The following is a 13870-nucleotide window of genomic DNA, read 5'->3' as shown; positions in this document are numbered from 1 at the left end:
TCGAGTCAATTCCTCAAGTTGTTGTCTTCTTAGAGAGCTGTTTACAGTAATTACCCTGTTGAGGCAGATAGAGGCAGTAACTTTCGATGTCAGAAAACAATTACCCTTTACTTTCAAGAAGAATTTCTGTGCTCGATCTCACGCCCCGGTTCTAAAAACCGTCTCCGCTGCGCTTTTACCGAGGTGAGAGAGAGGAAGAGACAGTGTGAAGGGCCTAATGAGTGAATGATGTTCATGTGATGCTCATGAGTTTTAAACACGCACATGGTCTTTTCTGGGTAATTATCGCGGGTCTCTGCCTCAGCCTAAGACAGGTCAGCGGAGAGCTGTTCTATCTGCCCTGCAGTGGAAAGCTGAGAGGCCCATAATTCATCATTAGGATATCAGAGTCCAGGTGCAGATTAGAACTGATTGAGCCAGCAGCCAGGAAAAGTCAGGGCACTCAAGGAGGAAAATCTTATCCCACAGACAATTCCCAGGTCACGCCCGCTGTAATTGAAATAATTTTGCCCCAAGAGTTGTTTAATCTTCGAAAATCACATGTGTAGGCGCTAGATTGAAGAAAGTACACGTTTGATAGCATCTGCCAACTGATCCCTCCTGCTTTTTGTATAGGGTTGGGCGACTTTTCTTTTCAATTGAAATAGTATCAAAACTGAAAGCTCGTTTAAGTGGAACATTCTGCGATTTTCTGAGGATAAAATGGGTAATTGCAACTATTTAACTTTAAAAATCATAATCAAACGGGCCAAAACCTCTGATTATCAGACTCTTTTTTATTTTGGCTTTATTAACAATAATCATAGAGCATAATCAATCATTTGGAAACCCAAGAAATCACTTTTTGGAAATGTTTTGCCTTTTACTCCATATGTACTAGCTTTTCAGGTAATCTAGGCCTATATGCTAGTGTACTTCTAAAAGCCGACTATTTATTTTTAAAAACTTTTTCTCTTCATCAAATTCATCTTTCTCGTCAGGGTAATAATAAAGCAAAAATTCTGATGACTCATTCTGCACTAAAGAGATTTTTGTCCAATCAGATGCTCTCTAGAATGAGAACGCCCCTCCCCCAATAACAACTGAAACTGACTAGCAAGTAGCAAATCGTGACTGACTGTTTTAAAAACAAATAGGAAACCCATCTAGGACAGAAAACTGTGCTAATCAATCAATTTAACAGGATCTTTTATTGTTTTAAGTTATATCAAACATTAAAAAATTGCCTATAAAAAAGTCACATTAGTAAAGTAAAATAAATCCTGATGATGCTTCTTTTTGCCTCACTTAGATGCTCATGCTACGCATGCATTTGTATGCTAATAAATAATAAAATCACTAGCATGTTTTTAACTCAAGATCCCAAAAACTTACAGTCGATATTTGTATGTGAGGATCGATCCTTTCTACAACATCAATAATGCAAGCATCAATATTTAAAGCTATAACCTGACTTTTTTAGGCTCTCCAGCCCCAACTCACTGCACCCCAAACATTGACATTAAAGTTAGCGCCGATGCTAACCGCAGACACAGCGGTAGCAGCGAGAGAGCCTGCTGCTCGAGACGCAACAAATCATTTGTCTGTTATTAACCCTGAGCCTGTAATTATGCAGATTGCCATAGATTTTCCCTGGGTGCCGAGAAGTGAGATCCAGGGGTTGCTCTCAGCGTGGCAGGCGGACGCGAGAACGGCCGCGCATTACTGAACTTGCCACATTCATCACTGTGACTGATGGCACAGGCGGCCGGTCCCCAGGTCCCGGTGGTTAATGTAGTGGGTAATTAACTGTCATTTGCCTGGTAATAGGCCGATGATCAATGGTTTGTGAGGAAACAAATTCTAATTCGGCAGCTGATGAATGCATGCTGAGGCCAGAGCGATTGAAGTCGCGGGGGTGGCGGCGGCAGAGAGGAGCAAGATGGAGAGAGGGAGCCACTGTCAGAATTTCAAATGCTTCTGGTGGTGGCGGTGTTATCATTCTTTCTTTTTTCCCGGGAAAAATAGGTACAGAAAGAAGAAAGTAATACTTAATTTGTTGTGCAGAATTCAGACTATGATTCAATTCAAGAGCATCGGAATTGGAATTCCAAGAAATTGCAAGACAAATGAAGTGTTCTTGCACACTTACCCACAGAAGTTAATGCATTAAACTAAATATGAATTTATGTAGGTGGCATTTCATACCTCATTCAAATGTATCTGTCTTCGAAGCTTTCCAAAACAGTTTAAAATGTGGTAACAGTTTATTTTACAGTGTCCTTGTTACATGTTACATATATTTACTATAGTAGTAACAGTAAAATATGCATACTTTCAAGCAACTAACCCTAAACCAATCCCTAACCCTATAGTTAATGTAGTTCACTATTATTACTCAGTACTTAACTTTATAAATAGACTGTAACAAGTACACCTAAAAAAAAAGTGTAACCTTTAATTCTACTTCCTGACATTCAAACTCGAATTGCAATTCTGCATCATGTTTGCTACCTCAGTTAATAATCAATTTAAATTCAGGAACTGAATTAAAATATAAAAGACATTCTTAATTCAGTTGTGAATGGTGCAGAACCCTGATTACTACACTGGATCATTACGTTGAAAATTTGAAATTAGTTAATAGTTAGAAATTAAATGAAAATTTAATTATCTTCTCCATGGACCACTGGTTGAACACCCAAAATGGTAAAGGGTCCCAAAATGACACATTTTGGACCATAACAGCATGTCTCGTTTCTTTGTCTTATCTGAATCACTTGCATATTAGAGTCCCAGAGGGGTCTCGTTTGATAGGGTGTACTTTACAAGGATTTTGTCGAGCTGGATGAGAATATTGGTGACATTGCTCATGCATTTTCCATTGGGGCACTGTCTAATGATTACAGTAAAGCTGCATGCTTGAGCCTCACTTCTGCGACCACTAGGATAAAGCCTTGTGGAATAATTTAATTGGTGTCTGTTTTCCTCTCATCAAATAAGTGCCATTCAACTGTGAAAAGCCAATGTGCACCTCCAACACCTTTTGTGTCCAATCAGGTGGTACTGATTGCGCATTCTCTTTTAACTTATGAATCCGAGCCGCCATGAATTTTAATTTCACGCTGCCTCTTCAGCCTGCTAAAATATACATGCTATTTTGTCAACCTTTATGTCGAAAGGAGTTTGATTTCCTCTATAACACTCTACAAATATTACACAGCCATTGACCATCGACTGAAAACCGGACTGAGCGATAAACTCAGTTGAACCGTGATACGCTTTCTTCATCCTACGCAACATAAATGGTCTGCATTTGTCTCCGGACTCTCAGGTTTTTCTCTTGCAGACTGCATTTAGAGAACATGCACCTCCGAAGTCATTACAAGCCAAGTACGCTTAATTTGCCGCCTCCCTTGAGAGCCATTTGCGTCTGCGGCATCAAACTGGCAGACCGGTGAAAGACAAGTGGCAGGTAGGGCTTCATCCGTCTTACCGCCCCTCCCCTTTTCCTGTTGGGCTGAGAAACAGAGCTCTCCGAGAGTCTCCTGTACGGAGGGACGTTGGATGCTTGTGGCACAGTTCCCCGCTTTCAGCATCAGTGGATCTTTCAATATCTGTGGAGGTTCACCACTAGTGGTCAATATACAGTAGGTCAATAATAGATATTTTATATACATATAAATATTTTGTTTTATATATTTTATAAAGTTTGGGATCGATATTTTTTTTAAGAAATTAATACTTTTATTCAGAAAGGATGCTTTAATTTGATCAAAAGTAACAGTGCATTGTTTATATTATATTCAGAATATTGAATGTTTCAGAATGATTTCTGAGGTATCATGTGGCACTGAAAACTGGAGAAATGGCCGCTGCAAATTCATAAAAAAAATAAAAATAATAATTTATTAAAATAGAAAAGAGTGTTTTAATTTGTAATATTTCACAATATTCCTGCTTTTACTATATTTTTAATAAAAAATAAATGTCTATAATGGAAGGATGACTCCAATTTTCTTTGCTAATCAACAGTATGCCACAAAAGCTGTAAATAGAGCTGAATTTGTATCAAACATTTTTTAATCTAGTGTTTAATACAAGATGTACAATGGTTATTCATCAAAGACGAGTTCAGATACGTAAATATTCTGGCTTGCAAAACCATTTCAGTCTATTCTCAAGACTCTCCCTTTTCACACGATCTAACTCAATTCGAAACTCAAAAATAAAGGAGTATTTTAATGTGCCGTGTGAAAATATGAGCCAAGACTAAATCTGTCAGTTTCGAAACAAGGGAATAGCTAAAATCAGCAGTCAAAATGAAGCTGCAAAACAAATTCCCCAAAGACCATATTGTACATCAAGATACTCCACTTACATCTAGTTTCTGATGGATCACAATCCATTACATAGAAAAAATACAGTCAATTCTTTAAATAAAAACACATCTATTGATTTCTCAGTTCAGCGCATATAATACACAGGTAGATTCTCAGGTGAGCGCAGTCGTCTTCACTCAATGCTTTGTGTGTTTGTAAAGCACAGACCTCTGTCCTCAAATGCTCAAAGCAAAAAGGCATGACTGTCCAATTCCAGGAAAGGTATTGGTTACTTTAAATTTGCACGAGATGAGAAGATTTGAGCTCACAGCTCGCTAGAGTGGCAAACCCAATACTAGTTTGATTCAACCTGATGACAAAAAGACCTTCAAGCATAATTTTTTCATATGGATATCATCATTCATCAACTGCAATCCAGCGCATGCATTAATTCGTCTTTTCTTTTCAGAACATGCATTAATGTGACATTATCATTTTCCTTATATAAGCCAGTTTTCGTACAGTGAATCTATCATCCTTTTTATATTTACATTTAGATCTTTGATATATATAATTGCAAGATGTGAGTGGAAGAAAATAAGCCTCATCATTTCATCTCTTTCATGCTGAGGGCCTTCTGGTTATGCACTTTTTCCTGAAAATAGTGGAGACGTGATATCGCGAACGTGTCTATATTTAGACAGCTCAAAGAAAAAGGCATAATTCCTTTAATTAAATCGGCACCAATCCACAAGACGAACTCTCGTTTTCTTTCTCCTCATACCTGGAAAGCTATTGGAGATATCCTTCATCGTCTCAAGGTGTGTTGACAGTAGCCTTTAATTTTGTAGGTATTCATGAGAGTACAATCTATCTGCTCGGCTCTTTTTTATTTGCCTGTGGGAAACATAGTTTCTGAAGGTTAATAAACAACCCTGCATATCCCAGGCCCCGAGATCATTTATCAGATTGCGATCTCTTACAGAGCTGGAGAGTGGCATGCAGTTTTATCATTTTAACAACGACGGCTAAAAGTGCCCGAAGAAGTCCGCCTAATAGGTTATTTTGTTATATGATTTCTTTATCAGATATTTATTTTCCCCCTTCCCCCCTTTACTCGGTCTAGGTCGCGGTGGAGTAACAGCCATGAATCCCTAATGAATCCTCTCCGTAATGTCCCGCGAGCGGGCTGGAAAATAATAGGCTCATGTAGCGCTAACCTCATCTGGCCTGGATATCTCCATGATGGTCACATCACACTCCACTTATGTGTTTTTGTCCAATGCACAATCGTTTTCAACCTTAAATATGGCAACAACAAAAAAAACGCATTATGGGAAATGTTGAATTAGGCTTGGAATCAGTACTGTTTTTTGGTTCTGTTCACAAGCTCTTTGTTCAGTTTGATTCATGTTGTTCAATTGGACATTTCAGCTATAGTCCATTTTGTGTTCATATTTAATAAATTTCATATGAATTCAAATACGTATCTCAGGTAACGCTATACAGGGAACCTTCTGACAAAATTATTAATTTATAAAATGAATAGCAAACAGCCTTGAGTAAAACACTGGAATAATGTATATATTATGATCAACTTGTGTAATAAACCCCAATAAATGGGAATGGAAAAAAGATGATTCATTTAAAGACAGTCTCATAAGAGTCACTTGTTTGTTAATCAGACTACATTGGTTGATTAGTATGTTTTTGATTCAGTAGTAGGAACCGGCTCAAAAGAGTCATTTGTTTGTGAACTGGACTACACAGTTTTTGATTCACTAAAAAGAACCAGTTCATTAGAGTCACTTGTTTGTGAATCCAACTACACTGTTTGCTCTGTATGTCTTTGATTCACTAGAAAGAACCTGTTCATGAGAGAAATTGTATTTGAATCGGATTACACTGGTGGCTCTGTATGTTTTTATGACTTACTGGAAAAAAATAGAGTTCATAAGTGTGAACTGTACTAAGCAGGTTGCTCTTTGTATTTTTAATTCGCTAGAAAGAAAAGTCATTTGTTTGTGAATTTTTGATTTTCTTAAAATGATGATAGTGATTTTAAATTGGATAAACAGATTAACTCTGTAGTTAAATCTAGTTTTTTCCAGTTGAGACAACTTACCAAGGTAAAATCTTTTCTGTCTCCTAAAGACTTTCAAATAATTTTACATATCTTTGTTTCAACTCGTTTGGATTACTGCAATGGCCTTTATAGAGGCATTAGTCAGGCCTCTCTTTCTAGACTACAGATGGTCCAGAATGCGGCAGCTCGTCTGCTGACTGGTACACGAAAGATGGAACATATCTCCCCTGTTCTGGCTTCCCTTCATTGGTTACCTGTCCGTTTTAGGATTAATTTTAAGATTCTGGTTTTTGTTTTTAAAGCTCTTAATGGGGTAGCACCTACATATCTGTCCGATTTGATTAAGCCATATGTTCCATTAAGAGCACTTAGGTCTGCTGACCATTTGCTTTTGGTTGTCCCGCTGGCAAGGCTGAAGAGCAGGGGTGACCGGGCTTTTGCAGTGGCGGCACCGAAGCTCTGGAACAGCTTGCCCCTCTACATTAGACAGGCTCAAACACTTGTTGTGTTTAAATCTAGCCTAAAAAAGTATTTTTATAGTTTGGCATTTAACGCTATGTGAGAGCTGCTTCTTTTTATTGTTTTATTGTCTCTTAGTGTTTTTTAGTGTCACTGGTTGTATCATTTTTCTTATTACTTCTTGCATGTACAGCACTTTGATAAACACTTGTTGTTTTTAAAAAAGTGCTTTATAAATAAACTTTGACTTTGACTTTGACTTTAAAAGAACCGGTTCATTAAAGCCAGTTGTAAAATGCACTACAATGGTTGTACTATATATCTTTGATTCACTATAATTTGAATCAAATGAGCCTTATGAACTATGGTTCATAAGATTGATTTGTTCATGAATCACCCCTACACTCTTAAAAATGCTGGGTTAAATACAACCCAGCGCTGGGTAAAATATGGACAAACCCAGCAATTGGGTTGTTTAGACCCAGCGGTTGGGTTACTGCCCAGAAGGTTGGGTTAAACATTTTACCCAGCTGTTGGTTGAAAACAACCCAGCATGTGTTCTGTCCAATATTTAGCACTGGGTTGTATTTAACCCAGCACTTTTTAGAATGTACAAACCCATTTCAATCTTTATGATATGGTTGATCCAATGGTTCTGACTCTAAAACTTCACATCTTTTTCAATCTATCAGGTTGTTCGGTGTGACGGGGAACTGTGCGGCTTGCAGTAAACTCATCCCTGCATTCGAGATGGTCATGAGAGCCAAGGAGAACGTCTATCACCTGGACTGCTTTGCCTGCCAGCTGTGTAACCAGAGGTTAGTCAAATCAGTTTTTCAACATTTCAAAGTACTTATATGTATCTCTGTGCAGATGTGCTGAGCCTTTTAAAACTCAAAGGCTGTCTTGAATCCAAAGCATCTTACAGTACGTTTACTACAAGGACGGTCCTGCTTAACCCCTCTATCGTGTCTTGCTCAAGGGCAAAGGGGGATAGGGAATCCCAGCAACTCTCCGGTTCATGAATCAAACCTTCTAGGTTTTGAAAAATGACCTTCGGATTAAAGCCCACCACCCTACCACCGAAAGACGGTTTGGGCAGATGTTTTCTTATCCAAATTACATCAGTGTGTTTACTACAAGTACAGTCTCCCTGGAGCAAGAAGTACATTGCTCAAGGGCAAAATAGTGAAATAGGGGATAACTCTCCAGCACATGAATCGCCCTTCAGGGGTTTGAACCAGCAACCTTTGGATTGCTGGCACAGTAATATTCAAGTATTGAACCACCATCATTTGCAATTTCTAATGATTCTTACCAACATCTCTGAACCACAAGCCCACATATGTAACAATCACCCTACCACAAAAAAACTGCCATTTAATAGACATGTTCGTATACAAAGTGGTTTATAGTACATCTCACCCTCAAGCATCATGCCTTGCTCAGGGGCACAGTGATTATCAGGAACAAAATATCCCTCGAAATCATGAACTGCCCCTTCTGGGGTTTAAAGGAATGACTTTCGGCAGTTACAACCACTGCTGATCATGTTAGGCTTGAAAAGTAAACAAGTATTTCTATTACATTTGACTTTATTAAATGTACTTTAATTCTGAATAGTAGATCATTGTTGTGTTTTTAAATTCTTTTTTACATTCCATCACCCCTAATCTTGAAAATTAGCTTACATCCTTTTTGTTGCAATCTGTCATATGTCATGAGAGGACCACAGCATGCTTTTACACAAATGTTTCTATGGATGATAAAATAAGAATCATCCTAAATTGTCTTTTCATGTCAAAATGAATTGGGGTTTTTTCTGTGGTTCACTATCAAAAACAGCAATTTAACACTTAAATATTCTGTGGCTTGTGGTTTTCTTCATTACTTTGGGCAAATTGTGTTATTTGTCCTCCTTCAGTCTAAGAAGAGGCCATTTGTCTTAGAACGTAGCCAAATAAAGAAGAAACCTCATGCATGGCTGTGCATTAGATACCTGCTTCATACAAACACACGGGTGCCAGAGAGCAGTACACATGAGAGGGGCAGATTGCAGGATCCGGTTACGCTCAATTAATACTGGGTTATTGTCTTGCCACTTCACTTGACTGCACGAACCACGCTCACCTAATCTAAGAAGTCAGCTAATCTTCATCAGCAGAGTCACAGACAAGTCTACCTGCCGGCCCGGCATTACAGCCCATTTAGAGGCAGGCAAATCTTTCTTTTTATATTAGGCCGGCCGATCAGCTGTTTAATAAAATCAGCGTCAGTCTGCTTTACACGCTCTGACGAGGCCTCTATGCATCTTTCATTCGTCCATCACAATTTCACCAGTGTTCACCACAAGATTTATAGCACAGAGCCAGTGCTAATTGCCCATATCTCAGACTGAAGCTTGAATTTCCTGTCAGTTTATTGACATTTTGGGATGTTTTGGTGGAGAGATGGATGAACATAGGTGTCCTCCGCAACAAACTCACATTCAGCGGTCCTAAAAAGTATAAAAATTAAAATGTATTGCATTACATAAAATATATAAAATGAGGTCCAATTTATTCTGTTCAAAGTTTTCGGGTCAGTAATAATTTTTGAAATGAATACTTTTTATTCTACAAGGATGTATTCAACTGAAAGTGACAGCAAAGACATTTATACTGCTACAAAAGATTTCTATTCAAATAAAGGCTCAAATAAACCTTTTTATTAATCAAAAAATCCATTAAAAATGTATCATGGTTTCCACAATAATATTAAGTAGCACAATGGTTTTAAACATTGATCTTATAAAATGTTTCTTGAGCACCAAATCAATATATTATAATGATTCTGAAGAATCATGTGACACTGAAGACTGGAGTAATGAGTGCTGAAAATTCAGCTTTGCATCACAGGAATAAATTACATTTTATTTCAATAAATATAAATAGATTTAAATACAAAGCAGTCATTTTAAATTGTAATATTTTACAATCATACTCTACTTTATTGGGGATCAAATAAATTCCTCGTGAGCATAAGAGACTTCTTTCAAAAGCATTTAAAAATCTTACCCCAAACTTATGGATTTGAGAAGAACTGGTTTCCCACATTCCTTGGAACAAGTTGCTTAAAAGTAATTGCAAAAAAAGTCATTGTTTATTTGATGCCACTTTGGCTTCTAATTAACCAATTTAGTTAACCAATTAGTTTTCTAACGCACTGAAATTCATATATGCAGCTTCTTAACATGTGTAGCCTCACATATAACCAGATTCTCAGACTGACGGAAGAAGGTCCGGGAATCTTGCCTGCTTTGAATGGTCAAAGCCCACCCAAGATGCCATATAACTGACAGGTAAAGCAATCAATCACGTTCTGTTCGGTGCCGCGTCATGTTTAGGGGTGTGGAAATGTCACCACAATAACAGACCAGTGTGTAAAACTCATGGACATATTTTAAAGATTCTATGCTGCGAAATTTAAATGTTTCACCTATTTCTGAAAATCCAGCATTTAGTTGATCCTGTTAAGCACTTATCGTCACAGTTGTAAACACGACAGACTTTTAACTCCATGAGGGGGTTTGGCATCACGGCATCTTAAAGAACACGACACACGTCTCCCGGAAATCCTGTATAATTTAACCAATCCAATGATGACTTCGAAACTTCCAATTTTGAGTGCAATATGCATCAGACGTTCAGTCAGCGGTCCATGGCTTGAGACTAATACATGTCTAAATACGCATTAGGCACAGTATACATATACAAACCACTTAAAGTAGATTTTATCCTGATTAAACTCAACAGCTAAACCTACACAGATCATAAAGAACTTCCTGCATCGGCTCTCCTATAGTCTAAACACTACCCGAGAGAGCACTGCATCAACAGTCTGATATGCAAATACCCCCCATTTGACCAAGAGAAAATTCATTTGTCAACAAGCTGACGAGACATTATCTCCTCAGACACCCGCCACCCGACACGTCTCAGACACTTTGTTGTTCTGTCAGTGCCTTTCAAGAAAGCCTTGCAAATTTTGATGGACTCCTCCAAAAGAGAAAAGGACGGCGGGGCTTTTCATGACGTGTCCGTCATTGTGACATCTCGCCGCATTACCCGAGTACAGCCTCAGTCCAGTGATGCTCTTTGATAAACATCAACACAAACAGCAAGTCTGTCCCAAGAGCCTTTGATGGAAGGAGATCTTTTAGGGAAACAGATTGCGCATTATTGTTTTCACTAGCCAGTTGGGCCTGATTTCATGTTTGCCATTTGTTTTGTTCTATGCTCTTAGTGCTTGAATGAAAATGATGAATAAATCAGGGGTAAAATTACTAATTTTCATAGTTCAAGGACTTCCTGAAATCAAAAATTGTTTTATGGTTTATATTCCATGTATCTTAATTTCCAGGCTGTCTGTATGGTAATATATTTCAAAACCTTGAACAAAATTAACTGTAATATTTAGTCAAAATATTGATGACTCATCCTGCACTAAAAGATCTTTGTCCTATCAAATGATTGCTAGAATAAAAATGCCCCACCTCTTTTCTTTAAATAAGGGTTGTTTTGCTATTTCCATTTTATATTTTGGTTTATTTCACTCCAATCTACTTTCATATACATCCTACCCTGCTTTCTCCCTTCTCATTTCCCCTCTTCAAACAATATTAAAGAGGCCATGGCCTTTAAAAGAGCCATCTAATCCATCTTACAAAATGCTCTCCTCGCCATCAGTGACGTGGGACAGGCATTCTGATGCTTGGGTTGGTAGAGGTCACTCCGTATAATTTTGCTTCTCCACGAGGGTCAGTAATGTCCCGACATTACCGTTTGATGCTCAAATTATTACAATCAAGCTTTTAATACAGCTGGGCCACCCCTCCTTTTCCCCACACACATCAAGGCCATCATCTCCTACAGAGTCGTTTCATTAGTCAGGCCACACAAAAGCACCATTAAATACTGCCCATGATTAGCTTGATTTCCACAAAGAGAGTGCTGAAGTATGTCTGGCTCACGTATATGAAAACCAGAAACTTCTACATAACATGGTAATGAATCATAAGTGTCAAATCTCTCACTTATGAAGCATGTGACTGTTTGGCTTTTCCTGCTCTTAAAGACTGACTAGCATTTGATTGTGAATTTGACTCAGCAACTAAATCTTTACTGAACACGTCAATATTTTGAGTCTGAGCGAAGTGGCACTGAATGAGACCAATGAAAGGAAAATTGCAGTATATTAGTGTACTGCTGTCCAGGGCCGTCCTTAGCTGACGCGGGGCCTCTTAGGGCCATTCTCAGTCTCGCGATTGCGTTTCACCTCGCCCTGTGGTGAAGCAAAGCACGGGGCCCAGTGCGACCGCACCAGTTGTACTGCCCAAAGGACGGTCCTGTTGCTGTCATTATTCATAGTTTTTTAAAGTAGTTTTGATAGGTCTTTTTGATTTATTGAGTCAATGAGTCGGCTCGTTCAAAAGACACAAAAAGACATTGTCGCCACCTACTACTGTAACAATGTGACCTGTAGAAAAAGCCCTTGAGCGAATCAGTGAACAAATCTTTTTGGAGGATGGATTCTAAGGATTCACTGAGATGAATCAAAATCGTATTTGCCTATTATTTAGCAAGCTGTGCTCATTCTTTTTGTTAAAAATGCTCATTTTCACAATCTTATCATATGAAATCAAAGTTCTGCACAAAATACATTAGGGAAGTTTCATGTTAACTAATCATGTTATTTTAGTATTATTTATTTTTTATTATTAATTTTTAAAAATTATAAATTTTTGAATTAATATATTAAGCTTTTTATTGTCACTTTTTTTTTTTTTTTTTACAATTTTTTTATATTTAGTTTTTAATATTTCTATTTAACCTGCATGTATCTATCTATTTACCTATCTGAAATATATAAATATATATATATATATATATATATATATATATATATATATATATATATATATATATATACACACACTATATATTATCCGTGAAGTGTCCCATCATTCTGCACAGCCAGAATTAATCTGGCGTGATTATTCATGGGTTGGATATGATCTGATCACCTGGCTTGAGGTTATATCCTCAGCTTGGTTAACAGGGACCGGGGTGACAGCCACGGCGGTGAGCACGAGCGCAGTGTGTTTGTGTGGTTTTGAGACTCTAGCCGGCCATTAGCCACAGATCAGCCCTGAAGGGACAGCTAATCGATGAGCTTGTCGTCCGCTCTGGCCTCATCAGCCAACCTCAGGAGTCCCAGTTCCTGGTGATGAGCCCGGGCCGCGGTGCTCTGAGGCCCCACAGGAGATCCAGAGAAGGCCGAGGCCTGGGTGGCAGGGCAGGGGGGTCACTGGTACGGGTCACCGTCCTTGTTGGAAAGTCTGGAAAGCCTGAGCCAAATTGGGCTGCACGTGCGTCAGGGATTGCGGTAACTAAACTAAACCACAGACGACGGTCTCGTCCCTTCAGAGACATCTGCAAACCTCAGTTCTAGTCGTCATTCGTTAGAGGAAACCATGCGGTTGCATTGCAGACACTGCGGCAGATCTACTCTATTCTATCGGATAATGTCTTGTTCACATCCGATGACGTTCACTTTCTTTCTCTTCGTCTATAGACCTCCCTCCGTGATTAATTTCCTCTCTCTTTTCCCTCACTCTTTCAAGTCCTCTCTCCTCCACTCAGCTCCAGCATGTTATTTCACAGAAGAGGAATGTTACTACTCTAGTTAACACAGACCTCAGAGGCAAATAGCTGACGAAGCCATACATCATTAAGTCCACTGCCTTGGAAGCCATCTTTTCTTTAACAAGATGGGTCTCAATAGACATATTCATCATTACTGTCACACCTGAGGAAAAGGAGAGAGGCAGAGAGAGGGAACGGCATAGAAATGAAATAATGCGAAAAAGACTAGAAGAATGTAAAGCCATTGTTAATTAAGAAAAATAGAGCTGTCAATCAATAAAAAATGTAACTGATTTAATTAGAAGGATATTCTGATTAATTCATCAGATAAAATTGCA

General features: G+C 38.4%; 1 protein-coding gene across 1 annotated transcript in view; it reads left to right on the top strand.

Moving 5' to 3' along the window:
- The window catches only part of LOC306861913 (LIM domain only protein 3), a 40219-nt gene that overhangs the window by 22582 nt on the left and 3767 nt on the right, over nt 1-13870 (top strand). Inside the window, exon 3 of the mRNA XM_079404399.1 lies at nt 7539-7664. Within this exon, the coding sequence (XP_079260525.1) occupies nt 7539-7664 (126 nt within the window). The remainder of the gene's footprint in view (nt 1-7538; nt 7665-13870) is intronic.

The sequence above is a fragment of the Barbus barbus genome (assembly GCF_936440315.1).
Source record: "Barbus barbus genome assembly, chromosome: 42".
NCBI lineage: Eukaryota > Metazoa > Chordata > Actinopteri > Cypriniformes > Cyprinidae > Barbus > Barbus barbus.
This window is presented reverse-complemented; position numbering and strand designations above follow the sequence as displayed.